The sequence below is a fragment of the Corvus moneduloides genome, chromosome 14 (assembly GCF_009650955.1).
Source record: "Corvus moneduloides isolate bCorMon1 chromosome 14, bCorMon1.pri, whole genome shotgun sequence".
NCBI lineage: Eukaryota > Metazoa > Chordata > Aves > Passeriformes > Corvidae > Corvus > Corvus moneduloides.
Window position 1 is genome coordinate 17,056,727 of NC_045489.1, and position 25,830 is coordinate 17,082,556.

At 49.1% G+C, this 25,830-nt stretch overlaps 3 protein-coding genes across 8 annotated transcripts; 2 read left to right on the top strand and 1 right to left on the bottom strand.

Annotated features, from left to right (window-relative positions):
• Positions 1-1,914: 1,914 nt before the first annotated feature.
• DNAAF6 (dynein axonemal assembly factor 6) lies at positions 1,915-11,088 on the bottom strand. Of its 5 annotated transcripts, none has more exons than XM_032124143.1 (7): positions 11,035-11,088; positions 10,197-10,317; positions 8,405-8,468; positions 7,194-7,299; positions 5,089-5,185; positions 4,213-4,298; positions 1,915-2,698 (listed from the first exon to the last, which is right to left on the bottom strand). In XM_032124143.1, exons 2-7 carry the CDS (start codon positions 10,302-10,304, stop codon positions 2,563-2,565), a joined length of 597 nt encoding a protein of 198 aa, XP_031980034.1. In that variant the 5' UTR covers positions 10,305-10,317; positions 11,035-11,088; the 3' UTR covers positions 1,915-2,562. The 5 variants fall into 5 exon arrangements, with proteins under 5 accessions (XP_031980034.1, XP_031980035.1, XP_031980036.1 ...); XM_032124144.1 differs by having other exon boundaries at positions 10,994-11,037; XM_032124145.1 differs by lacking the exon at positions 11,035-11,088 and adding an exon at positions 10,557-10,858.
• Positions 11,089-11,288: 200 nt separating this feature from the next.
• On the top strand, positions 11,289-18,333 carry LOC116451022 (nuclear pore glycoprotein p62-like). Its single transcript, XM_032124120.1, has 12 exons — positions 11,289-11,618; positions 12,427-12,818; positions 13,051-13,161; positions 13,632-13,766; positions 13,948-14,052; positions 14,478-14,586; positions 14,741-14,885; positions 15,277-15,326; positions 15,447-15,581; positions 16,255-16,366; positions 16,893-16,959; positions 18,110-18,333. The coding sequence occupies exons 1-12, from the start codon at positions 11,314-11,316 to the stop codon at positions 18,199-18,201; spliced, it is 1,758 nt and encodes a 585-aa protein (XP_031980011.1). The 5' UTR covers positions 11,289-11,313; the 3' UTR covers positions 18,202-18,333.
• Positions 18,334-19,366: 1,033 nt separating this feature from the next.
• Positions 19,367-25,691, top strand: RBM41 (RNA binding motif protein 41). Of its 2 annotated transcripts, XM_032124131.1 has the most exons (7): positions 19,367-19,607; positions 20,242-20,358; positions 20,467-20,659; positions 22,756-22,960; positions 23,882-24,258; positions 24,786-24,933; positions 25,297-25,691. In XM_032124131.1, the coding sequence occupies exons 1-7, from the start codon at positions 19,600-19,602 to the stop codon at positions 25,452-25,454; spliced, it is 1,206 nt and encodes a 401-aa protein (XP_031980022.1). In that variant the 5' UTR covers positions 19,367-19,599; the 3' UTR covers positions 25,455-25,691. The 2 variants fall into 2 exon arrangements, with proteins under 2 accessions (XP_031980022.1, XP_031980021.1); XM_032124130.1 differs by lacking the exon at positions 19,367-19,607 and having other exon boundaries at positions 20,159-20,358.
• The last annotated feature ends 139 nt before the right edge of the window (positions 25,692-25,830 follow it).

Consider the following 25,830-nt stretch of genomic DNA (forward strand, 5'->3'; position numbering starts at 1 on the left):
GGGTTCTCCTCCTGGAGGATTTCTGCCAGTGCTCCTTCAGCAAAGCAAAGCTGCCCTCAAGACTGTGCAAAAAAAGTCAACTCTTGTAGCTGGCAGTAGCCTCCAGATTTCTGGGAATTTTGACAACCTGTGTGTCCTTTTGACCAGTTTCCTCCTGGGAGGATATATGGAAAAAATCCAAACACTAAAACTTAACCTTCTGTCTAGGGCAGCTTCTGTGTCCTTGATAGGAAGAAAGTGAGAACGTGAGATGCTCTCCAGGTGATGATGATGCTTTCAGGCAGTGGATCCAACCAGCCCTGCAAACTGCCCACCCCCAGAGCAGTGTCCCTGCTTTAGTGAAAAGGGCAGTAGAGCTTATCCTGAGTGGAACCCACAAAGCCTGGTTGCTTATGAATTTGTTCCCTGTGTTCCTATATGCTCACTCTGTGATTTCAGCTTCACCCTGCCAGGATATCACCCTTTTCCCATCCAGTGTCACCAACCAATCCCCCTCATGGATGATCTACAGGAGCCTGGAGATGGATGCACAGAGTGAGTGGCCAGCAGGTACAAGAAATCACACTACAGCCTCCCCCTTAAGCAGTACACACTCGTATTTCCCTTTTCTATTCAGCAGCTGGCTTTCCTACAAAACATACTTACCTCAGATTTTTGTCTCCTGAATGCTGATAAAATGCCCTCAGGTTAAAAAATATTTGGACATAAATTACGATACAGATACCAGTGTGGCATATGCTCATTTCCATAAGAAACTAAAACACTGGAGAGAGGCACAATGAGCCAGACTCATCACCGTTTTCAGTATCAAACACTGACATTAAATTAAAGAGAACTTGATGATTTAAGGCTTAGTAAATTATTACTCCCAACTATAAAGGCAACATAACCTTGTGGAGAGAGCACTGGAGCAGGGCTCAGAAGAGTTGTACCCTGCCATAAATGTACTGAATTAGTTTGGACAAATGTTATCTTCACATGCATATAAATACTGATCCATCTTCCACTTTTCCTGTAATGAGTATAAGAAATGCAAAAATTAAGCAGCATATTGTCTAGGGAGCACAAAGGCAACCTCTTCCCAAGAAACAGCTTGTTTGGCAAGCACAGGAGGGAAGAACTGAGTCAGGAGGAATGATCTCAGCCTTTTCTCATACATCTACATTGTCCTGCTCAACCACAGCTTTGAAATAAGAGACATTCAGATCTAATTTATGGAAACTTAAACAGCTACCAGTTGGAGTAGCCCCTGAGTGTTACCAGCATATTTCATAGCTTGTAATGAATCATAACTGAGATATCTGCTTTCCAGTGCATTAAGGCTAAAGCAGAAGTTGATTAGGATTATTCTGACCCAAGCAATGGTTCACTTTTCAGGGAAGTGGTTGAAATGTCCAGACATCAGCCTGATTTGTCCTGGAGTTACAATGCAGTGATTACAAACATACTGTGACTACACCTTTAAACTCACTGTCTGTCTGCAGTCCATCATGGAGTGTCCATCTTCCCATTACAGCCTGCCAAAAATTTAGCTGCATGGGTGCTGTCTGCAGCCTAGATGATCAATTATCTTCCTCTACTTCCACCCCAGAAGAATGCAGGACTCAAGCCATTTTGCTCTGAAAGTACTCACAGGTTTTTGGTTTAAGTGTAGCATTAACTTACCAGGGCCTGCTTGTCCTCTCCACTTTGATCATTGAGCAAGTACCTTTGTTTCCTGCAGGACTAACAATGTTAAATGAATATATTTGCCCAGCAGCTACTGAGAGAAACATCTAGATTGGACCTGAAGGCCAAAGAGCAGATTTTGCAGCATTTCAGCCCTTTGAAAGAAGCTTTGTTATGCAAAGTTCCTCTTATATCAACTTTTATGAGGTCTCTCAGAGCTTAATATAGAGAAGGCAGACTCAAAGATAACTGGAACTGTTCCTTAGAACCTATTATTTTATTAATCAAGAAAGATCAGAAGAATAGCTGGAGGGACAGCAGGTGAATAGACAACACTGAACCATAAATTGTCAAAAACTGTTCAAAAGAGCTGAGACGTTCAACAATCCAACTACAGTTGGTTAACTTGTTCTGCCAGCGTAAAGGAGCCTCAGATGTGCATATGGATCCCTGAAGAACTTTGATCTTCTCACCAAGAAATAGGTAAGAGAAGATTCTGAACTGGCCCCAGTCCCAGTACTGGAGTCCAAGCAAGGACAACAGTTGCAAGTCTTGAAACGGTACCAAAGCACCAGACTCATTGTCCAGAGCCTCACTGTGCTACTTCTCAGCCACAACCACACAAAAGGCTTTCTCTGGCTTCCAGAAATCTCCCACTTTCTGATTCACAGGGTCTGTATCAGACTGAAGGAACCAGAAAGTTAACCAGAGCAGTGTAAGAGCCAGACAGCATCAACTTTTAGAACCTATGGGTGCTGTGCTCCTCCTGACTAATTTCTCCAGAGACATTCCCCCTGGACTGTTCAAGGGAAACAATCTACTATTGCAGAACAAGCTGGGTTTCAAAAACACTTCTAACTAGAACCTTAGTTTTTGCAAACTCTCTCTATCTCTCTATTCATCAGAAGAATTTATGAAATCAAACTTCCTTGATACTCTCAAGGTGACTTCCAAGGTCTCCTCGTCAGAGAGAAAACGAGCTCTACCCTCTTTGCTGTTCACAGGGTAGGGGAGGTGCAGCAGCAGCTTCCTGTAAAAGAAGACACAGTGAATGTTGGTGTCTCAGATCAGATGAGCAGTTGAGATGTCATTGCAAGTCACTCCTGCAATTTCTCAATCAGTATGCCAGGGAAGGTTATTCCAATAAATCTCCTTCTTGTGACAGGTTGTGGGGTACCTGCAATACCTCATGCACAGCTAGACTGGCCCTGAAATATTTCCATCACCTAAAAGCAGCTTGGCTTAGAAGCAGCCCCAGGACTACAGAGTTGGAAGCAGTTCCTTTGAGTCTTCCTCCCCATCTGTGGGGGAACAGTGTTTTTTAGTATGTGGCACTTGACATCTTGGTTGTTTCTTTCATACTGAGAAGACTTGCACTTATATTTGTAAAAGCAGCACTGGTTCAGGCTGTACCCAAGCAACCATCAGATTTATGGTGAACTTTTTATTTGCTAGGCTTGTGACTAGAGACAGCTGGGTACTGAGAAGATAATGGCAGATCTGAGTCACCAAAAAGATAGAATTGCAAAAGGAAAAGGATGCTGAGGTTTTCCTACATCTGCACTATTGCATTAAGCTACTTCTTTTACTGCCCATAGGTTCTGTAAATCCTTAGCTGAACAATTATTCCTCCCAATTTTCCAGTTTCAAAACTAACATTTCTAAATGTTCTTCCACTCCTGTTGCACCTTGAGTTAAAACCAAGCACAGGGTAACTCACTCTGCCTGGTTTTGGCTGTGAGAAAAGTAGCTTTTCTATAGTTAGCCTACTGGGAACTTATTTGAGCCTTAATCCATGGCTTGCACCTTGAATTTATCTGCAGAAAGCTATTCACATATAGATCTTCCCACATCCCATTCAGTGCAGCAAGTCAGCCCAGAGAGGATTAAGGTTTCTTATGAAAGCAGTCTTTGTGAAGAAGGACTTCAAGCAAAACAGACATGGGAATTATCTGGAAATCTCAGGCAGGGCATTGCACGCTGAGGGAGAGATGGAGGAAGACTGAGAAGTCCAAGAGTGTATCAGTCAGTTGATTATCTCTGTAGGCTTGAAAGAGCTCTACCAAAAAAAAAAAAAAATCAAAGGAAATCTCTTCAGGAAACCTTGTAACATTTCCATCTCTGCATCTGTGTTTGGATATGTCCATAATTGGGCTTTCAGCTACTGAAAATTTATCTGCACTTTTTTAACCATCTTTGGTCATATATATTTGTACAAATTAGTATTTAGAAATCCTAGACAAGAAGTCCTTCAAGACTGTGGGCAGCTCTTTGCCAGATGTTTTGGGCCCTTGAACCCTTGTTGTTTAAGTAGCCAAAATCTGTCTCAAAGCAGTTTTTTACTAGACAGTATCACAAATTCAATGCCAGCACATTATACACCTATGGATGGACTATGGGTGATTTTTCTGTATCTATTTCTCACAAGCAATGAATAGTACAATCATTAGCTTTGCTTTCCACACAGCCTTCAGTTGAAAGCTTGGCTAAACATCATTTCAAACAAGATATTAAGTGTACTTGTATCAATTGTGCTACACTTACTTTTTGGGAGTTCGAAGGTCAAGAACCTTGTCCTGGATATCTAACGTGATGTCTGAGTACTTTGTGTCTGGCAGCTTGATTTTAATCTGAAATGATGGGCAGAGGTAAAGCTGTGATTACATATGTTGCCCTAAAAGCCATAAAAGATCTCATTTTCATGAATATTTCAATGCTAGTATCAAAGAGCAACATTTTGAGTAGGTAATTTGTATCAGAGAAAATACGACAGTGATAATCACTGCTTTCAATAGCTCAGTGATGTGTATTGATATCCTACTCTCTTCCAGATCCTGAGCTGCTAATGTGCTTGACAGGTGTTCAACATCCAGCAAAAGCCTCAGGCTTTGTGCATTGCAGGGACAGTTTGCTTCTGCTAGAAAGATAACACAGCAGTTCTACCTGTCCTGGAGCTCAGAAACCAGGGAGGTCTTTGATTATATAAATATGAGGCAGGATCTGATAGCTGTAACTTTAAAGGCTGTCAGCATTGTAGCATTCTGCTAGCCCACATTCCTTGTAAAAAATGCAGGAAGATGAAAAAAATCTCCTTCCCAACCCCTCTCCTCCCCAAAATTGTGTCCGAGATGAAACTTCATCTTAGAGCTATGTTTTATTCCCTTCCAGTTTATATGGGGCATATGCATTTGCACAGATTCCCTTGAGCACACTTGGTCCTTGAGCAGATACACAAGTTCCTCAGGTTAGCAACTGTAAATGTCACCTACAAACGCTTGGAGAACCACAAGAAAATGCTACAGGAGGTCAAAGGCAGCGGTAGAGCTTGATGTTTACATTCTGTCCCTCAAAAAGATGGGAAGATGGAAAAGGACAGAGAAAGAGCACAAAGAAGGGATCAGAGCTCCAGGCTCAGCTCACCACTATATCCTCACAGCAGGCTGTGGAGGGGTCTTTCCCCGTCATCCCAAAGAAGACATCCTCTGTTCCCACATGCTGCTTGAAGAAAATCTCATACCTGAGAAAGAGAAGTCATTGCCTAGCAATACTGGAGTAGGGGCAGAAGACTAAAGGAGACTGTGATTCTCAGAGGACTGTAAATCCCCCTCACATTGTCTCTCCTTCTTTGCAGTCTCTCTTCAAGGCTCCAATCCATCTGCACTGGGTTTCTGTTCAGAGCCATGACTGAGACAGCTGGAAGACAGCTGAAGATTGTTGACTCCACCTTCCAAAGCACTCACCATGCTGCCTCTGCTTCCCTAACCAACCTTTGCAGGATCAGGAAATGCATCCTAAGTGGATACAATACTGATCCAAACCATTCAAACACCACAAACTCTTGGGGAATGAATTTGAAAGGGGGGATGTCACAATTATGTGTGTTCTGTTCTGTCCTTTAGCATATTCTTGCAGCTTGAGCACAACATTCTGTTTTGCATTCAGCCAACATTTATTTTCTCCTCCTTCACATCTACAAAATGTAGAATCACGTATTCCCTTGCTCTTGATAATTAATGAATGAGGAAATGAAAACTAAATTTGTATTTATAACATATGCTACTCCTACTAAGTTCAGCAAAATTAGTGGGGTGGAACACTTGTCTCAGCTGGTAGAAAGTGTGTGGAAAGCCTTTCACATCTCCATTGTGCACCTGCATATGTAATAATTCCTAAGCCAATGACAAATGTGTCTAATAGCTTTGGATGCACTTCTGCAGCCATCTGTTCTCCTTTCAGGACATTTTCTTTGCTTCATTTGATGAACTATTATAAAGACTTATACTCTCTCTTCATCTGTGCAACATGGGTCACAAGTGCTTGAGGCTGGAGAAGCACTGCAGAGGGGAAGGGTCAAAGAATGTAATGAGAAAAGCTTCTGTTGTGCCCACAATACAAAGAAAGCATGTTCTATACCTGACGGGAGACCATTTCAAGGACAACTGTGCATGAGGTTGAATTCCAAATAATTTTCAGAAAGGCTGAGTCCCCATTTGGGTGGGTCTCAATCCTGTGTTTATCTGGGAAATTGAATATCTCATTTTCAGAAAGGCTGAGTCCCCATTCAGGTGGGTCTCAATCCTGTGTTTAACTGGGAAATTGAATATCTCATTTTCAGAAAGGCTGAGTCCCCATTCAGGTGGGTCTCAATCCTGTGTTTAACTGGGAAATTGAATATCTCATTTTCAGAAAGGCTGAGTCCCCGTTCATGTGGGTCTCAGTCCTGTGTTTAACTGGGAAATTGGACACCTCATGTCCTGATTCATGTGCAGGGGAGAGGGAAGATTCTGGTGTACAATGTGCAGCTTCATGGGCTACAGTCCATCTGCTCCAGCATTTAACACTCTAGGATATGGCATTGGAACAATGATTGGAAATGCAAAAGCTGCTTTATGGACTGACCCTCAGGGCTTTCTGACCTCTACAAACTACAAGTTATCTGCCTGATTATATCCATTTCAAGAACACTTTTGCTACTGTTTTTCTATGAGCAAGGAAAAAGGCTCTGGTTTTAAGTTGTGCTTTGACAGACTAAGATTGAATGACAAGATTTAAGAGCTCAAAATTGCCTGCACACAGCTTTTCTTCCTGCAGTACTATTTGTCTCTAAAGAGCTTAAATCTTTGAAATGCAAATATACATTGGAGTACTTTATGAATTTATGAGTATGGAAAAATGGATGCATCTCGGTTGCAGCAGGAAAAAGCAGGTATTTCACATAAATGGCATATTTTAAAGTTAATAAATCGTTTTTCTGACCTACTTCCCCTCCTAATCCCACTTTATACAAGTAACTGACACTTCATGTAAACTTATGACGGGAAAAAACAACACTACGTTTCTGTTATGAGATCAGAAGGTTTCAAGAGAGGGGTTAAAACCATTCCTCACATGTTGCTTTAGATGCAACAGTGATATCCTTCCTTTCTTCTTGCACGACACGAGCTTTTCAGATGGCTGTAGATGCTGTTTAACTCATTTCCATTAATGCTATGTAAAGCCCACACAGGCAGTCTCAGCTCTCTTACTCTGGCTTTTCTCTAGGGTCCCAGGTATCATCAAATTCAGATCCTTCTGGGACCTCCTCTGTATTCCAAATGGTTTTCTTGTTTTCAGATTTCACTTGAAAAGTACCTGTAAGTGCGGAGAAAAATCATACTGACACATTTTGAAATGTCTCTGTTCCTTAAGGTTTGCTGAAAGCTTAGAATATTTTCCAAGAATGAAAAAAAAAAAAAAAGAAAAAGAAAAAGAAAAGCCATTTCTAAAGCCTAGAAAAGTATTTCTAGGCTTTAGAAAAATCTTTGCATTAAAAGCATTCTAGGTAATGATTACAGTCTTCTTCACCTCACTGTCTTATGAATGAGGATTTGCAGAGGGAGGATGTTTTCCTGTCACTTAAATCTCCTTTACCCAACCTTTATTTCCTGGAAATCCTCCTCTCTGGCATAAAATATCTAGCACTTCAAAATGGGTAAAGTGTAGAAGGATGAAAGACTGATCTCCCACAAGCCCCCTGACAAGAGATTTTTCAGTGAGCAGTTATTCACAAGAGGACCACCTCCTCACACAGAAATCCAATTCTTCCCATTAATTATTGGGCACACTCCAGACAAGGTGATTAAGACACACGAAAGTCTATGGGCAGGAAGTATGGTTTATGTCTATCCTGCATGGAAAAATATTCTTTTAGTAAGCTGGTAAATGTGAAACTTGAAGTTTTTTAGAGTAGAACCTCTGGTTATTGTTGGAATCCCAAGCAAAAATAATCTGTTATATTTGCCACAGTTCCTTTCCTGCAAAACTCACCCTGGCCCTTGTTGGCCTTTCTTAGGGCTCATAACTAAGCTGCTCAATAATGTGACAGCATTAGCTGAAAAAAAAGTTAACTTTGCCAAGACTTTACCAAAACTGTCTTTCTGTCTTACTTATATGGAGGTTTTGCTGCTCAGTTGTGATCTCTGCAGCCCCTAAGCAGGCTGCACTCTGAACTGTTACTATCTCCACTGGAGGCTGCTCTGGCATTTCCCTTTCTGCTTCACTTTGCATGTTTTACAGTTAAGCTTTCAGGAAAGGAATAATTGTACAGTGTAATTGTATGAAATGTCATGCTATGCCCATCTCAAAGGTCAGTGATCACTGTTTTATTGCAGCAAACCCTTCAGTGGTATCTTACTACAGCTGTTACAGTCTGCTGACATGAGACTGGATGCCAAAACATACAAATAATCCTCCTTACTGGTGGTCTCTTTCTTTACTGGTCCAACACTCCCAGGAGTCATGGCACCAACAGAACAGCGTGGCTGCAAAGAAAGGCAAAATGATCTTAAATCAATTTTCATAAAGCCAAACTCAGTTACAACCATAATGTCAGTAAATATAACATGCTATCTGAGCTCAAACAAATCCCTGATGGAATTGAAAAAGCATTATCCCACAGTTTCATGACGGAACCACTGAACGTTCTCCCTGCCTCATTCTCTCTCACACAGCAGAAATTGACCTTGACACGCTGGGTTTAAGCAGGACTCACAGAAGCCCATTAACACAGACAGATGTGCTTTGTGAGTTTTGGTTTCCATGGCATTTTGGCAAAATTTCCATGCTTTGCCTGCCATGAAAATATTACAGGAAACCAAGGGTGCTACATGAAAGCCCCATCACAGCATTTTAATTCCTTTTTACAGTAGAGATCATGAGGCAACAGCATTTTCCTCTAATTATGAATCAATTTGGTGCTAATAGGCCAAAGTGAGGCATTTCTCTATATATGAAGATTCCTTGGTTCGATAAAAGTGCCTCATATGCACAGAGCATTAAATTAAATCAAAATAAAGATTTCAATTTACCCAGATTGACTCAGACTTAATTGACATCCCTCGTGGCAATTTTCCATTCCTGTCTCTGAAGTGTCATTCATTTTATTAATAAGATGTAAACAAATTATTTTTAAAATCAGGATGTTTACTGCAGAGATGTACAGCAATAATGCTGGGTTTAAAAGGCAGGCATTAAACAGTTGGAGGATAGTTGGAGTGTGAAGGACCACATCTGTAACCCACTGAAAGAAACCTTCAAGGGATATGCACTCCTTTTATCCCAAATTATGACATGTGTTGCCACTAATGGGGCTGGTCAGCTCTTTGTTGAAGAGTGATTTGGAGGAACACTGAGGCATTTGCCATTTTTGTTATCCGTTCTTTTTTTTTTTTTTTGTTATCCATGTCAAAATATGATCTGTTCAAAATCCTAAGTGACTTGGCAAAGTTTTGAGCCTTCACAGAGGCCTTCTACATTGTTGGCACCTGTGGGGTTCCTGGGAATATTTCTTCCCAGCACACAGGCAGACCTAGATAAAAGCAGCGGTTGTGTGTTGCAGGAATAATGCATGTTCTCCAAACACTGTGATCTTCATCTGCTCCTGAGATGAACTGATACAGAAGAACACATTCAGATATTTCTCTCATTATTCCTTTGGATTATGCACCTTAGCATGATTATCCACCTTTCCCTATTTTACAACCACCAAACTACATATTGTACATCAGTGATCAATTATCTCTACAGTTCTTCAATGCCTGACGTATAAAATTAATGCACTCAGTTGCCTCTGGATATTTTGGTCCTTACTCAGAAGTTGAGTAGCAAATTTTCCCCTTCATATGAAGTATCTGGCTGTAATTGCCTTCATCTCCAGCAGAGTTCAGGGAAAAAGTAGGGGGAAGTCTGAAGCACCTAAAACTCTTTCAACTCCATGTTCTCATTTCCTTCAGGCTGAAAAATTAAACCTCCCTCATATGCTGTGCTCACAATGTCTCCCTGTTTTCCTGGGGCATCTTGCTCATACTCTCCCTCAAGAGTTTGTTACTCTTAAAGTACCCTCTCGCTGTTTCAGTCAGCCCAAAATCTTCCCAGGTTTTCGTTCTGTTTTTACTCCCTCTGGAGAAAAAGAGATTTGCTCCTCCTTTATTAACAAGATAGGGCTATGGTACTAGATGTAAAAGAAGCAGCAACTCTTATGAAAAGCTCACCACACCATCATCATCATCATCATCATCATCCTCGTCTTGTGCATCATGCAGCAGTTTGGCAAGGCTCTGCAGAGAAGAGCCTGAGAACAACACACTGTCCATGTCCATACCCACTGCTCACCTGTGCAGAAAAAACAAGTGACAGATGAAGCAGCAACCAAATGTGCTTTGAACAGCCTGTAAAGCACAATTTTCCTGCTGTGTGTTTGGGAAGGAAAAGTTTAGCCAAGTTTCTGTATGTGTGATGACAAAACATGTAAAATGGAACATAAAATCATAGAATATGCTGAGTTGGAAGGGACCCATCAGGATCAGCGAGTCCAACTCCCGGCCCTGTGCAGGACACCCCAAGAGTCCCACCATGTGCCTGGGAGTGTTGTCCAAATGCTCTTCACAATGTGTCAGCCTTGGGGCTGTGGCCGCTTCCCCGGGGATCCTGTTCGAGTGCCCGACCACCCTCTGCGGGAAGAACCTGTCCAGATATCCAAGCTTTTGTTGCAAGCACAGCTCGAGCCTCACAGTGACTCCTGCAGGTAACCCGGCAGAACTCCTCACCGCGTCTCTGCCCACCCGCCAGCCTTCGGACCGCCCCAGCGCCGGGAGCACACAGGAGCGAGGGGAACCGCAACGACCGGGGAAAAGGCTGGGCACCGCGTCCCCCAACGCCGCCCCTCCGGCCCGGTGTCCCCGGTCCCGCACCCCCGACCCGCACCCTGGTCCCGCATCCCCTGTCCCGCATCCCGGCCCAGTGTCCCCCCTATCCCGCACCCCGGCCCGGTGTCCCCCCTATCCCGCACCCCGGTCCCGCATTCCCGGTCCCGCATTCCCGGTCCCGCACCCAGGCCCGGGGTCCCCTCCGGTCCCGCAGCCCCGCCCGCAGCCGCGTCCCCCGTCCCCACAGCAACACACACACGCCCCGCCCCCTCGCGCCCGAACAACCAATCGGAGCCGCGGAATCGCGAGTGGCGGCCGCACTGACCAATGGCAGACGAGAGAGAGGACGCGGGGCGGGGCCGGGGCGCGGCGCGGTGACGCCATCGCGGCGCGCGCGGTCGCGGAGCCGCCGCCGCGCCTGAGGGAGCTCGGCCCGCGCCGCCGCCGCCGCCGCCGCCGCGCCATGAGCCAGTTCAGCTTCGGGGCGGCCGCGCCCGGCGGCGCCTTCAGCCTGGGCGCGCCCAGAGCGGCCGCCACCACGACCACGAGCGGCTTCGGCTTCTCCTTCTCCGCGCCCGCGCCCGCCGCCTCCTCGGGCGGCTTCAGCTTCGGCAGCGCGACGGCGACGGCGCCGGCGGCGGGCGGCAGCCAGCCCGCCGGGCTCTTCTCCTTCAGCAGGCCGGGCACGGCCGCGCAGCCCTCCGGCTTCAGCTTCGGCTCGGCCAGCGCGGCCCCCGCGGCCCCGGCAGCCGCCGCCTTCCCGCTGGGGTGAGAGCCCGGGGGGCCGGGAGGGGCGAAGGGGAGGGGGGGTCCGGTCGGTGCTGAGCGAGGGCTCTGCCGGGGATTCTGCAGGGAGCGAGCCTTGGCTGCTGTGCCTGGCAGTTCCCAGCGCCCTGCAGTGATCGCCTCCTTGGGAAAGTGCTCGGCGAGCCCTGTGGCCCGTCCCGGCGGATGTTTTCATGGGGGAGCTCTTCCACGTGTTGGGAAGCAGATGTTCCACGGTTCCGTCTGTAACTGGGGTGGAGACGCTTACACAAGGAAATGCTAAAGCTTTGCTAACGGATATAAAACGTCTTGTTCCTCCTGACCCGAATCTGGAGTGCTCAGAATGTTTTCTCGGCAGTTTGGGAATGATTTGTCCTTAAGGAAAGGCTGTGAGTTCTGAAGTGGTTCCGCAGAAGTGCTGCTGTCAAAGCTTGCCAGATGGGAGCAGTGGGAAGGGAGCTAAAAAGGGGACGAGCAGAAGAAACCCAGCCTTGTGTAGAGGGAGCAGAAAGGGTGATTGTGAGTTGAGAGAAGGAGCAGCTTCACTTATGCTGCCATAAAATGGCCTGTGGTGCCTGGCTGGGTTGAGGTAGTGAAGGGAGAGGCAGTAGAAAGAGCCCTGACAGGGGATGGCAGATGACAGCAGCTGACAGTCTGTTGTCAGAACAGGAACACAGACGTGGCCAGGTGTGCATCTCTTTGAAAGGAGGCTTTTGCTGTCAGTAAAAGGTCAGGGAGAAAGGCAACTGTGTACTCAGGTGCATATGTATCTCAAGCTGACTGGCTTTTTTTCTTTTCTTTTCTTCCCTAGGGCAAATACTCCAAAAGTGAACTTTGGAGCCAGCACTGCCACTCCAGCTGCTGGAATCACAGGGGGCTTTTCTTTTGGTGCCCCAGCTGCAACCAGCACGCCCTCGAGTCAGGCAGCAGCCCCGTCTGGCTTTGCCTTTGGCTCTGCTGGCAGCAGCAGCAGCAGCAGCAGCACGGCTCAGTCTGGGACAACAGGAGGGTTCACCTTCTCCAGCGGCACCACGACTCAGGCGGCAACAGCCGGGTTCAGCATCGGCACCGCGGCTCCGCAGGCGACGTCCGCAGGGCTGACCTTTGGCACGGCCCCTGCGGCTGCTGCCACCACCAGCACGGCCACCCTGGGAGCTGCCACCCCGTCAGCAGCCCCCTTCAGCCTCGGGGGGCAGCCCGCAGGTGGGTGAGCAGGCTGGGGGTGCAGCTGCACGCTGGGAGCCTTGGCCATGGGGGGTATCTGAGGGTGCAGTGGAGCTCTGCAGCCTCTGCCTTCTGCTGGGGCAGAATGGAGCGAGGGCTGGAGCCAGAGGTGTTTCTCCTCGGCCTGTCCAGGGTCTGCAGTGCTGGGGAGCAATTGCTCTTTAAGCCTGTAGGAAAGAAGTCCATCTTTGCCTTTTGCTCCTGCATCCAGGTCTAACCTTTGGGTCACTGCCTTTAACAGCAGCCACGAGTACAAGCACGGCAACGCTGAGCACAGGTACCAGCCAGGCACCCACCCTGTCCTTTGGAACCAAGCTTGGAGGTAGGAAGCTGTGGGTTTTTTTGGGAAACAATTCCTCAAGGCTTTGTGAAATCTGATGCACTCCTGGCAGTATTTGTCTATTGGAAGTAGACAAATATCTCATGCTGGGGTGTGGGAAGGGGCCAGAAGCGTTTGTTCCTCTGAGCTTGCCCTGGCAGTGCTGATCTGGGACAGCTCCTAGAGCCATTGGACAGCGTGTCCTGTATTTTTCATTGTGTCCCACGGGCCAAATTCTGTTCTGTACTTGTTTGGGGAGCACAGTGGAAGGGAGGCACAATCCTAAAGGGCAAATTGGGAAAGAGAGGGAGCGGAGGGAGAGCAAGAGGCAAAGGGAGTTAAAATGCTGACATCCCCAAGAACCTGGTGTAGCCGGGCAGTTTGTGTCACCCTCTCTCTCAGCAGCGTTGTTGTGCAGCGGGCGGGAGCTCAGTGAGCTCTGCTTGTACAGATGGAGCTGTTTCTCTCTGCAGTCACATCCACAGCTGCCACAACGGCCTCCACCAGCACCAGCACCACCTCAGTGCTGGGCTCCACGGGGCCCACGCTGTTTGCGTCCGTGGCCACTTCTTCAGCCCCCACCTCGGCCACCACCACGGGCCTCTCACGTGAGTCTCTCCAGGCAGGTTTATCCCTGGGGGAGTAAATGAGCAGCGTGGCTGCTGCTCCCTGTGGGTGCTGGAGCTGCTGCTGCTGCAGTGGGAGGGGGAGCAGGCTGGGCACAGCTTTTCCAAGGGGCCCTGCATTTCATGGGTTATGCAACGCCTTGATGGTGTCTTCTCTTTACAGTTGGTGCCACTTCCACTGCTTCCACGGGGACAGCCAGCCTGGGGACACTTGGGTTTGGATTAAAAGTTCCTGCAACAACAGCTGCCACAACAAGCACTGCCACTGGTAGGAGTGAGATGCTGAAAGTCGCTGAAGAGAAGGGAGCCTGACTTGTGAGAGTAGCAGCAGAGCAGTTGTGATTTGTAAAGCCCTCGAGTCACTGAAAACAACAGAGTCTGTCTTTCTCTGATGCTTTTCCATCTCTTTGTGAAAACACAGAAGTTCTGTCATCCACTGCAAGGGTTGCAGGGGAGGAACTGGGTGTGCTGGTAGTTATGGGTTCTAACAGTAAGACTTGAGGGGATTGAGCAGGGCGTGGGCTCGGCATGTTTTCATTCCCTCCCTGACAGAGGTGGGATTTGCTGTTGGTCCCTTCAGAGGGATCTGTTGCAGCTCCTACAGCCCTGGGCAGTGCACCCTGGACCTGCTCTCAGTTTGTGAGGTACCAGGTGCGTCGTCCTCTGTTGCTTGACTTGAATCTCTTCTTGCAGGGACCACATCTGCTTCTGGCTTTCCTTTGAATCTGAAGCCATTGACTACGACTGGTGCCATTGGAGCTGTGACCTCTACAGCTGCCATAACCACAACCACCACAACCAGGTGGGTGTTTGTTACCACTGACCCTTTCCTGCCTGGGGCAGGAGCAGCTGCAGTGCTGGTGATGGGATCTGGAGGAGGAGGGGGAAATGAACGCTTGCTGTCGTGTTTCTCTTTCCTGACCTTGTGCCCTGTGCTGGCCCTCGCTCCCTCTCAGTGCCCCCCCAGTGATGACTTATGCCCAGCTGGAGAGTTTGATAAACAAGTGGAGCCTGGAACTGGAGGACCAAGAGAAGCACTTCCTCCATCAAGCTACACAAGTCAATGCCTGGGACCGGATGCTGATAGAGAATGGAGAGAAGGTGAGGTGACCCCCACTGGAACCTCATTCTGCTTGCTCAGGTCCTTAAAGGCCTCAGTGTTACAAGCCATCGAGTGGGACTTTCTGCCTGCAAAAGAAATAGATGTGAGCTCCACCTGGGTGCTTTTCACAATCTCTCTGTGTGTTCTGGCCTTTAGGCCTTGGTGTTTGGAAATCTGTTCTGTGACTTTGCTCTGTGCTACCACGTTCCCTTGGGGGGGATCATCCCAAGCTGAACCTCCCTTATTCCATCTTTGGTCTGTAAATCTTTATGGAGCCATCTCTTGTTTCTAGCAGAACTTGCATGGTGCTGCTTTCTCCCTCCCACCTCTCTTCTTTGCTGAGCTGACTTGAGAGTTTCCAAGGTGTAATGAAATGTCTTCTGTTTGCAGATTACTTCGTTACACAGAGAAGTAGAGAAGGTGAAGGTTGATCAGAAGAGGTAGGAGACTGTGAGCACTTGAAATGATTTTCTTTCTTCTCTGCGTTGTCCTGCCGTTGTGTGACAGCTCCGGAATGTCTGCAACATGAAAGGGAAGCAGTTGGCATTTTCTCTTTTCAGACTGGATCAGGAACTGGACTTCATTCTGTCCCAGCAGAAGGAGCTGGAGGACTTGCTGACCCCTCTGGAGGAGTCTGTGAAGGAACAGAGCGGGACCATCTACCTGCAGCACGCGGATGAGGAACGGGAGAGGACGTGAGCACAAATCTGCTGGGCATGGGGGATGGGCAGTGTCCTGTGGTGATATCAGTCAGCAGGAAGCAGAGCTGGGATGTGTGACTGTGTTGAACAATGAGTGGCTGTTGTCAGATAATTGATCCTGTTTCATGCAGGGCAACTTAGATTTTACTCATTAGAAACTAGAACAGTGAGTGGAAGCCCTTGAATCAGCATGAAATGCTCTTTGGATGTTGGTCTAATCAGCTGTTTTGGAAGAGGTTACTAATTTTGGCATAATCTCTGAAAGTTAATGATTCTTCACTGACAGAAGTGGTGAGAGCAGAGTGAACTATGTGTGGCACCAGCATCCTCGTATGCCTTTAGTGATGCATCATTACAGGCTAATTAAGGGCAGTGTTTTTCTGGTTCAAGAGATAAGGAATCTTGAAGAATCCAGGTTCACTGCTTCCTTCAGTTCTGACAAAGCCTTCCAGGAAGTCCCCCCACTCTCTTGCTTTTCTTTCTCCGTGTGTAGATCAAGGGCTTGGGAGTCGCTTCATGTGGGTGATGGAGCCTCTCTGGGTGCTGTTCCTGGGTCTTTTCCAGCCTTGGCTGCAGATGTGGAAGCTCATTCTGATTGCCCATAGCTGGTGCAAGTCTTCAAAGTTCTCCTCAAACCTTCTGATCTTGGTTCTTGTGTGCTCTGCAGCTACAAACTGGCTGAAAACATCGATGCTCAGCTGAAGCGCATGGCACAAGATCTGAAGGACATCATTGATCACTTGAACACATCAGGAGGCCCAGCAGACACGAGTGACCCAGTAAATGCTAGCTTTTATTTTATATTGCTGAGGAGGCAAAGGATATTGACATAATTCTAACTCTTCCTTTGTCCCCATATGGATACTCCACTCATACTTTTTCTTTATACTGTTTTTATATCCTCATAAAACAAGGTCTGAATAACCATCTCTTTCTGATATCTATTAAATTGATTTTGGTGCTCCTTATGGCTTTACTAAGAAGGTTTTTTTTCAGTAAAAATTCCCTTCAGCATTGCTGAGTTTTTCCACATTCATTTGTAATTTTGCCACTTGAAGCCAAGGATGTTGAATGTTCTGCTGGTTCCTTGGTCTCAGTTAAAATAAGCCAAAGCCACAGACACATAATCTAAACTATGCAGTCTTCTTGCTGGTAAGGAGAAGCAAAGCAGCAGGGCTGCTGCACAGGCTTCCCTGGGCAAGTGGCTGCTGGCTTAGGGAAGCTGTGCAAGGAGAAACTTGCCCTTGACTCCTCTTAGTGTTCATGCAGTGTCACAACTGACTTGCACCTTCTCTCTCTGCTCAGCTCCAGCAGATCTGTAAGATTTTGAATGCACACATGGATTCCCTGCAGTGGATTGACCAGAACTCAGGTGAGATTTCTCCTGCAGCCTTTTGGGAATGTGAATGGAAAGCAGGAGCACAGGTGTGAGTGTTTGTTGTTCATCCCTGAAGCTGCCTGAGGAGTCTTCCTCCTCACCTTCAATGTCACTGTCCCTTCTGTGCTGAATTCTCCTGCTGTGCCTCATTAGAGGCCTCTGCTGAGAAGTAATTCCTGGCAACTGCAGCTGTTTTACCAAAAAAGCCCTGCTTGAAATGCATCAGTGCAAAGCAGAGAACTTGAAAACCTTATTCTTCATTCTGTCAAACTAATGTTAAATAGTCCAACTTGTAAAAGAGATGGGGTTTGCCTGTGGAGCAGGAAAATTGATGAGGGGAAGTGTGTGTGTTGAATGTTACCATCCTTCCCACTCTGAAAACAGGAAGCCAGATCCAGGTAAGATGGAGCAGCCTGCATTGATCTGCAGGTGGGGTAACTGGAGGAATAATGTGGGAATTTCACAGCCTCAATAGCTTGAGATCCAGTGCAGAGTGGGAGATGCACTCAGGAGCAAACACTTGACCAGTGGAGTGAATGTTTCTGGTTTGGGATTCACGTTTAGCTCGGGCCATACTAAAACAAGACAGAAAAAAGGGACTTTTCTCCTCGGGATTGCCTCCTGGTGAGGACTTCTGGAATTCTGGGCCGTTTGGATTTCTAACTGGTAGCAGCCACACGGGGGCATGGCAGAATAAAGCAGCTCTGCTCTCAGCAGCTCCAGAGTGCACTGCCTGGGCAGAGTGCTGTGAAAAGCTCACACCTGGTGTGAAAGCAGGCCTGCTTCTCCATGTTCACGTAGAATTATTGGCTTAGGTCAGGGTCTAATTAGGTGTTTTCTTTCCCAACATTCATGCTAAGCTCCACATTCCAAACATGCCTTTTTCAGGAAATCTGGTACAGCTTCTGTTCTACCTGAATTCTAGCTTTACTGAATGTATGTGAAAATAGCCATCTGTTTCCTTTAAGTTGTCCTAGAAAGGACACCCATTTTTCCCTCTGTCATTCACTAATGAAGAAGTTGCTTTGTCCGCTGTCAAATCTGAGTGACTGTCAACAAGAAAATGTTTTTCTTTCTACAGGCAAAACTGGGCAGGGTTGTGTTCTGGGGTGACTGTGACATGAATTCGTTGTTTCTCCCACAGCTGTGCTGCAGAGAAAGGTGGAAGAGGTGACAAAGGTTTGTGAGAGGCGCCGCAAGGAGCAGGAGCGCAGCTTTAGGATCACGTTTGATTGAAACAGTCCCATGTTCAAAGGATGAACATATAAAGCCTTGACAGAGAACAGAGGTGTTTGGGAACTGAGCACTGAAATGAGGACCTGGCTTCGTTTCTTTTCTTGCAATAAAATGTGTTGTTTGTTCAAAGCCCGTCTGTGTGGTAGTGGGACTGGATTTCACCTGCTCCCATCAGAAACTGCATGAAGTTTGTGCAGTAAGTGTGTGCTTTGTCCTTTAGCTCTGCCTGCAGACTGGGGAGATAACACAAATGCTATCTTGGAGGGCTCTGCGTGGTTTTGCACGGCCTGGTTTTGGTAGTGGGAGGGGGCTGCAGGGGTGGCTTCTGTGAGAAGCTGCCAGAAGCTTCCACCATGTCTGGCAGAGCCAATCCCTGGTGGCTCCAAAAGACGGACATGTTGCTGGCCAGGGCTGGGCCAGTTAGAAATGGTGGTAATGCCTCTGTGAAACAGGTTTAATAAGAAAGAAGAACATAATTCTGGCTCAATTTTAATTGTGGCCCGAGAAGAGTGGGGTGAGAACATGTGAGAGGAACAACTGCAGGCACCAAGTCAGAATGGAGAAGGACAGAGGGGGAAGAGGTGTTCGGGTGCTGGGGTTGAGATTCCTCTGCAGCCCGTGGTGAGGACCATGGCGAAGCTGCGATTCCGCTGGAGGACCACGGGGATGCAGAGCCCCATTCCAGAGCAGGCGGATGCCCGAGAGGAGGCTGTGAGCCCGAGGTAGAGGTGCCCTGTCCTTGAAAAACTGATGAACTCTCCGTGGCAGTGACCCACGCTGCAGCAGTTTGAGGGGGGCTGTCGCCTGTGGGATGGACTCACAGCAGAGAAGTCCACAGAGAACTGTCCCCCGTGGGAGGGACCCCACGGTGCAGCAAGGGAACGACTCCTGTCCCTGAGCAGCAGGAGAAGCCCCGAGGGCTGAACTGACCCAAACCCCCATCGCCGCCTCCCCGCGCCGCCGGGGTAGGAGGTGGAGCTGGGAAGGAGGGAGGGCTGAGGGGGAAGGTGTTTTTAAGGGTTGACTTTACTTCCCATTACCCTGCTCTAATTTAGTTAGTAATACACTTAATTTCTATCCCTAAGTCGAGCCTGTTGTGCCCGTGACGGCATTTGATGACAGATCTCTTCCGGTCCTTATCTCAACCCTTGAACCCTGCAATAAATTAAAACCCAGCTGCACAGGGGAGTGAGCGAGAGGCTTCGGGGGCTGCCCACGACAGCAGCCCCTGACCCGCAGCCTTGGGTGGCTCAGCCCACGACAAGGCAGCGGGTCAGGGGCCGCTCCGAGCCGCGCCGCTCGCCCCGGCCGCTCCTTCCGGGCAGCGGCTCCCGGCGCTCCCCGCGCACCGCGGGCGCTGCCGGGCCTTGGAGTCCGGAGCGGCGGAGCGGCGGGGCCATGCGCCGGTGAGCGGGGTTCCCGGGGTCCCCAGACTGCCCTCACGGGCTCAGCCCCTCCGCCGGTCACGGCCCGGGCTCGGTTCCACCCCCAGTCGCCGTTTGCGGGGCGTCCCGGAGCGGTGCGGGCCCGGACGGGGCGGTGCGGGAGCGCGGCACGGTCCCGGCTGCCCGGTCTGGGTGTGGGGTGGGTGGATTTGGGGTCTCTCTGCTCCCAAGCAGGTGACCCCGGGAAGGGAAAAGCGCTGCTGAAATTCACAGTTTCTCTTCAGCGTCACGGTTTCCTTTCTTTCTTCCCTGACTCATTTGAAACTGGCAGTGTCTGTCTAGATGCTGATGCGAAACGATTTCGGTCAATAAAAATGATTGCATGCGATCTTAAAATAAACAAACAAGCCCCCCACCAATACAAAACCACCCGAAGGTTCCTTGGGGTACTTTAACATTCTCAAAGTAGTCCCAAATCTGTTGACTTTTTTAGTAATGTTAAAGGGAGCTTTGGTCGAGTAGTTTTGGTTCCTTGTTCTTTAAATCCCATTAAATACCCCTAAAAAGGTAGAGGAGCTGTAGCAAGGATGTGTTTTGAGCAGGGTTTCCCCCGTTGCCTTACTGACCGCACCTGTGCTGTGCCTATGTGCCCCAGGGTGAACAGCAGCCTGTCCAGCGATGAGCTTCTCCTGGAAGACTTGGAGACAGAAGGAGAGAGGCAGCTGAAGAGCCTCCTTCACCACCAGCTCGACACCACTGTCTCCATCGAGCAGTAAGTCCTCACCTGGCCCAGGCGTGGTTTGAGAGAGACCAGGCCCTTGCTGTCCCCCAGCTCCTCAGTGCTGAGCTGTTTGTGCTGTTGTGTTGCTCTGGCTCACAGGTGCAAGTCCAAGCGGAGATGCTTTGCCCCTGCAGCTTTTTACAAACCTTTCGGGGAAGAGGCTGCGGGGGCTTTGACCCTGTCGCAGTTCCAGGCCCTGCAGGAGAGCGACAAAGAAACCTCCTCTCTCCGGGAACTGGGGCTCTCCGACTCGGAGATTCTGCTCTGGAAGAACCAGGCTTCAGCAAGCAAGGTGGGCATGCTCTGCTCCCATCTGAGTGTGGTCAGGTCCCTCTGATCCTGTGGCACTCTGGTAGAAAATTCCAGTCCTTTGTAAGCTGTGTGGTAAAGAATGGCCGCTCGTTGTGTCCCTTGCCTTTAGCCCAGCACGATCCTACATTTCTTCTGGCCTGTTTTCTTTCGTGGGATGGTCAGTGTTAAAAGATGTGCTGGGGACAGGAGTGGGTCCTGTGGAACACTGCAGGACATGAGGATATTCCTGCCTCTGCCTTGATCTCAAACAAAAACTTCCACTCGCTTATACCTGTGTATGAAGGATTTAAATGCCAGAAGAGAAGAAGAAGGAAATATTTCAAAGCACCTCAACATCCTCCTTTGAGTATCCTGATGCATCCCTGGATCCTGTTCCCGATTTGGGATGGCTGTTTGCAGGGAGGGTTTTGTGTGTTCTCCTTTGGGGCTTGCAGGTGCTTCAGGGGCCCTGGGACAGCCACATGAAAGCAGTGCAGAGCTGTCAGACTGAGTGTGTGTGTGGTGGCAGTGCCTTGGCTCCTCCCTGGGTGCTGTTCCAGCAGGTTTTTCCTCTTCCCCTACCTTCACCCCTTTCTTTCACATTCCAGAGACAAGAGGCTTTTGTGGCTGTCCTGTGTCAGGTGCACTGGAGTGTCCTCCTTTTAATTTGCTGAACTAGAAGATGCAGAACAGGACTTGGGCTGATCCTTGGCCTCCCTCTGTCTCCTGTTCCTGAGTGATAGCTGTGTGCAGGAGAGAGTTGTCTGTGGTAATCAGGGGTTTGCCTCTTTTCAGCTGAAGTCATCACTTGCTTTGGTGTTTAAATGCAAATCCAGCCCTGGTTAAATCCAGGCCTGATTAAAGCTTGGTGTAGAGAGGGGTGGTGTTAATTTAAGAATAAAAATGAATGGCAGCAGTACCAGCTGTTATATTTAGTATGAAATGAATTCTGGGACGTTCACAAATAAAGATTAGTATGGAAAACACTGCTCTGACAGAAAAAATGGTGACATCAGGGTATGTCTTCTACAGATTGTGAGAGAAGAATACTTAGAGAGAAAGCCCAAGTCAGGTAGTGATGTGCAGCTTTGTACGTGGAGGCCCTGAGTGAAAGATTCCACCACGAGTGATGAGTAATGTCAACTGAGACAGAGAGGACTTCAGATTGCCTGGGGAGCTCTTGGGAAAGTACTGAGTGCAGATTTCTGTTATTTTCAGCTGCTAAGTGCAGCTTTTTTGAAAACAAAGTACAACAAATGACTTCCGGGAATTGCTTTTCTGTATAAACAGCCTTTTGTGCCTCAGGGAAGCTGTGAAATGGTGAATGGAAGAAGCCGTGCAGATGTGGGGCAGAGGTACCACGGGAAAGTCTTTGTTAGGTTGTGCTCAGTGCAGGGAGAAAGCCTGGTTTCTTGCCCGAGGCAGAAGGACCTGCCACAGTGATTCTCAAACTGAATTTGAGGACAGAAAATCCACCCGCAGCCCCATAAAAGCTTGTTCTCTGTGTTCTGATCGAGGGGGGAGCAGAAATGCCCTTTCAGCAGCTGGGGTGTGTCTCTGTGCTTTGGAGTGGCCCATGCAGTGAGGTTTGTTTATGCAGGGGTGCTCTCTCCTCGCAGGTGAGCTGTGAGGGCTGTGCTGCAGTTCCTGCGTGGCTCAGTGGTGCTGGTCAGGGTTTAATCCTCAGCATAAACCTTAGGGTCTCAGAGTAAGAGCGTGGTGGAAACTTGAGCTCGGGGATGCGGTAGGTGTGGGGAGAGAATTGCCAAAGGGGGGTTGTGCAGTCACTGAAGGAAAATGGCTGTAGCTGTCAGAGGCTGCAGAGACAGAGGGACACAGGCCGGGGAGAGGGAAGCAGCACAGGCAGGTCATGAGAAAGGAGCTGTTGCTCCACTTCCCTCAAGAACTGAGCTTGCTGTGTGGTTGTATTTGTCCTACCCTTGCAGTGGCAGGACCTCTGGGTGCCCTGGGGGATGGTTCCTAATTGCACCCACTGCAGGGCTGGGGTGGTGACATTTGACTTGCTCTGAGAAGGAAGCCGTGCCGTTCCTGAGCCAAGCCGTGCCATTCCTGAGCCAAGCCGTGCTTGTTTTCCAGGGCTCTGGGCTGGGGGCAGCCCCGGAGGCCATGCAGGACCGGCTCCATGCCATCCAGGAGAAGCTGGAGGAGCGCCAGCGCATCCTGGCGCTGCCGCAGAGGTTTGCGGGCAGCAAGCAGCTGAGCCGGCGGGAGATGGAGATCGAGAACGCCCTTTTCCAGGGAACAGACCGACATTCCTTCCTCCGGGCCCTCTACCACGAAGGTCTGTGGGCTCAGGGCTCTTCCTGCCTTGGCTCCAGCACAGAGAGCCAGGCTGTGTGGGAGCCCAACACATTTCTGTCTGGCCTTCTGTCCCTGAAGCTGTGGTTCTGCTTTGGTGCTGTGTGGGAGGAGATATTTTCTTCTCTTACAGGAGCAGAGAGTTGGTTCTCTGAAGGGTTTAATATAGAGGCTTTTAAAGTCCATTTCTGGAGAGCGTGGATCTCCTTGATGTGTTGCATGTAGTGCAGAGCAGCTCGGGGTGTGGGAGAGGAGCCGGGGTTATGCTTTGGTAGAGCCTCGAGGTCTGAGTTACACAAAGTGCCTGTGTGGGACTGGAGATTGTTCCTTCTCTGAGGTAACTGCAGGGGGTGAAGGAAGCAAAGGCACAGAGCAGGTAAGAGGAAGAATGACTTGTTAAAGCCTCCTCCCTGAAGTGGAATTGGATCCAGTTGTAGGCTGGGAGATGCTGGTCTCACATTTGTCCTCATTTCGATTAAATAGAATTTAAAAAGACCATTGATCAGTCCATGTCATGGACCTTCTTTAAACCCAGGAGCTTAATCTGATATCCTTGGAAGCAAAAAATGTATATTCCATGTAGAGGTACAGGAAGGCAGCATGGACCACCCTGGCTGTGCATGCAGGAGGAGGAAGGTGTGTTGAAAAGCGGCTGCAGATAAGCAAGTGAGGGCATCTCTGAAGAGAAGAGCTCTGATGTAGCACTGGTGGAGCTGCTGCTCTCTGCAGGTTTATCCTGAGCTGAGGGACCAGCACTTGCTGGGGCTGCTCTTGTTCTAAACAATGTGCAGGGCCTGGGCATGGAGGCTGGGGCGAAACAGGGTTTCTCCCTTGTTTCTTCTTGCAGTCCGTGTGTTTTCCAGGTTATTGGTGATAGTTACCACATTTCTCTGTTATGAATTAGATGACACTCAGAAGAGGGGAAGTGATGAAAAGGACCCCATGGTTCAGCTGGAGAGTGTTTACCAAGAACTGCTGAGCAAGAAATGCCCTGAAAAAGTCCAGCATGCTACAAGTGACCCCTGCTTATCCCCTTCCCCAGCCCCACACAGGGCTGTGATTGAGGAGTCATCCCTTCCAGACCAGGAGGAGCAGGCAGAACAGGCAGCAAGTCCCAGTGTTTCTGCAACACAGCCCCACCAGTCCCCTCCAAGGCCTGTGGTTATCAAAGAGCCCGTAGAGTTTGTCCCAGAAGAGGAGATCCTCAAGAACCGCCTGTCAGAGGAAGAACTCCGGAAAATACCCAGGTTCTCATCCTACCATCCAGGGGAGCCCAGCAAGGTAAGCTGAGGTGAACCAGGGTTTATCCTTGCTCACCAGGATGCCCTGAAGCTGTGTCAGTAGGCAAAGGCTCCTCTTTGCTGTTGCCTTGAAGTTGCTCGGCTGATCCTCCAGGCCAAGGGAGAGAGCAGCCTCCACTCTGGGCTCTGATGGGAAGTCACCAGCCTGGGAAAGAGTAAGCCCAGCCCTCCCTGGCTCCAGCAGGTCACCTGTCAAGATGTGCTCTGTCTGTCTGGGCCTGGCTGAGGCCTGCTGTCACCTTACTCAAACTGTGCCTATCTGGTAGCTGGAGATTGTTGCATTTTATAAATAACTGAAACTGTCAGCACTTGGTGCAGGCAAGCAGGGTGATGCCTTGAGTTCAGAGCTGCCTTTCTCTGTACAGCCACCTGTCCTCCAAGTGCTATCATTAGCACTTGGGTGTGAGGGTTGAGCTAATTCACACCCTGGAACTGTACAGATTTGGGACCAGGCTGAAAGGTGTCTTTGCATGGCAAAGGCTGACTGACCCTCTGTCTCTGTTACAGGTGCTGTATTTGAAGAACCTGGGCCCCCGAGTGACGATGAAGGACCTGGTGTCCTTGTTTGCTCGGTTCCAGAAGGAGGACAGCCCACTGATCCAATTCCGCCTCCTGAGCGGCCGGATGAGGGATCAGGCCTTCATCACCTTCCCTGGTGAGTTGCTGCCTCGTGCCTTTCAGTTCTTCCCTGACTCCCAAAGGTGTCACATCCTCCTGCAGGGCACTGGGCTGCTGCCAAGCCTGCTCTCCAAGGAGAAGCAGGGGAATTCACTCCTTTCTCTTCTATCATACCACAGTCCTTCCCCTGGGTTGGAAGAGGATGTATGAGGGCAGAAGTGATGTGGTGTGTCACGGGCAGTGTTTATTCAGCATGTCAGTGTCGCTGGAGGGTCCCCACACCACACTAGTTGTAGAGCAGGCTGTGGGGCCATCAGATGGGTGCACCCTTAGGAACACCCTGTGTCCCTGTGCCAGCACCTGCTGGGTGCCCTGTGCCCACTGTGCCCTCTTGTTGCAGACACGGAGGCGGCCCAGAGCGCGCTGCAGCTGCTGAACGGATACAAGCTGCACGGGAAGCCCCTGGTGATCGCCTTTGGGAAAAGCAGGAAGCATTTGCCAGAGGCTGACTCTGCCATCCCCAGCTCCTCGGCTGCAGAGAACCCTCCTGCCACGTGAGGGGTGGAGAAAGAACCAGCAGCCTTGTGGATTTCAGTGAGCTGGGGCAACTCCGTGGTTGATCATGGGACAATGAAGGACACTTGGGAGCCAACGTGCAGGTCCAGCAATCTCAGAGTGTGGAAGGGAGAGCTGGGGACTGGGCTCTTGCTTCAGAGAGGGGACTGCCTGCAGCCGGTTGTGGCAAGGAGGGAGGGAAGAAGCCAGGTGAATAAATGCACTTATTGTGGTATTTCCTTAGTGTGTGCTTATTGATGTTTATAGTCCACAAGGCCGCTAGAGCTGAGGGTGCTGCATTCTGCTGCTGCAGGCCTGTGTTCACACTTCAGCCCTGGGAGCCTCCCAGCTCTGCTGGCTCCCCCCGTGACAAGAGACT